Below are 1,186 nucleotides of genomic sequence, written 5' to 3'. Positions count from 1 at the left end.
GCCCTATAGTTTGTCGAGGCTTTTGGGATTGGTGAGGATCTCCCGGGCCAGCCTCCAGGTCTGTTTGGCGGCGCTCTCCAGAGCCGAGTGGGGCTTGCCCTGAAAGAGGTCGAGGTTGGGCAGGAAGTAGTGCGGGCAGCGGCGGCACTGCAGGCAGGAGATGAGCTGCAGCAGGATGCCGTTGAGGCGGTCGCCCAGGCACGCCTCGTCCCAGTCGGTCTCCCGCGGGTGCTTCTCGCACTCGTACAGCAGCAGCGTCTTCATGTGGTAGTTGTTGAGCGGCTGCCCGGGCAGCTCCAGGTGCCGGTCTCGCAGCGTCTTGAGCACCGAGAGGCACTTGTTGCGGCAGCCGCCCATCAGCAGCCGGTTCTCGGCCTCGCCGAACTGCAGCACCCAGGCGTCGCTCTCGGCCGAGCTCTGTTTGCCCGTCAGCGAGTAGCACTCCTTGGAGAGCAGGTTGAAGCCCTCTGCCTTCACCTCGGCCACGCGGTTGGGGCCGGGCCAGGGGATGTGCGGCATGGGCCACTGCGCCGCGCTGCGCGGCCAGATGCCCGTGCACTTGAAGGCGGGTGTGATCTGCACCACGTAGCGCTCGCGGATGCGCAGCTTCACCTCGCTCGTGTCCGCGATCATCTTCACCACGTCGCGGTAGCTGCACTTGTCCACGGCCTGGGCCACCAGCGTCTGGAAGCGGGAGCGGATCTTGCGCGCCGACAGGTAGCCCGAGGCCGTGATGAACTCCACCCAGAGCGACATGCTGCGCTTGCGGCCGTCGCTCAGCTTGAGCACGGCGCAGCCCGGCAGGGAGCCGTCGTCCACGAAGTTGAAGACGCCCATCTGGTTGAGGTAGAGCACCACCTCGAACTCGGTGGGCGAGATCACCTCCAGCCCCTCGTAGCGGGCGTCGATCTCGCTCAGCGAGCTGATGAAGCGCGGCTCCTGCACCTCCACCTCCTTCAGCACGTCCGACACCACCTTGCACACCTCGCGGATGGTCTTGGCGATGGCCGCCTTGCGCGCCTGGCAGCGCTCCGTATAGTACTTGTTGAGCTGGTACACCAGCTTGGCCTGGGCGGCGATCATGTTGGGGCACAGGTCCGGGCTGTACACCGGGCTCTCGCAGTACGTTGAGGGATCCAATGCTTTAGCGGAGGCTGCAGCTTGGCGGAGGGCAGCGGCCGGCTCG

General features: G+C 66.0%; 1 protein-coding gene across 1 annotated transcript; it reads right to left on the bottom strand.

The window, feature by feature from the left end:
* Nucleotides 1-3: 3 nt before the first annotated feature.
* On the bottom strand, nucleotides 4-1,180 carry LOC100547214 (protein mab-21-like 2). Its single transcript, XM_003205436.2, has one exon. It carries the CDS (start codon nucleotides 1,081-1,083, stop codon nucleotides 4-6), a length of 1,080 nt encoding a protein of 359 aa, XP_003205484.2. The 5' UTR covers nucleotides 1,084-1,180.
* Between the last annotated feature and the right edge of the window lie 6 nt (nucleotides 1,181-1,186).

The sequence above is a fragment of the Meleagris gallopavo genome, unplaced genomic scaffold, assembly GCF_000146605.3.
Source record: "Meleagris gallopavo isolate NT-WF06-2002-E0010 breed Aviagen turkey brand Nicholas breeding stock unplaced genomic scaffold, Turkey_5.1 ChrUn_random_7180001862954, whole genome shotgun sequence".
NCBI lineage: Eukaryota > Metazoa > Chordata > Aves > Galliformes > Phasianidae > Meleagris > Meleagris gallopavo.
The sequence above is the reverse complement of the archived record's forward strand: the minus strand, read 5'-3'. Positions and strand labels throughout refer to the sequence as shown.

Excerpts from the sequence above, each read along its gene's own strand:
- LOC100547214 (XM_003205436.2), bottom strand. The coding sequence starts at position 1,083 with ATGATCGCCGCCCAGGCCAAGCTGGTGTACCAGCTCAACAAGTACTAT.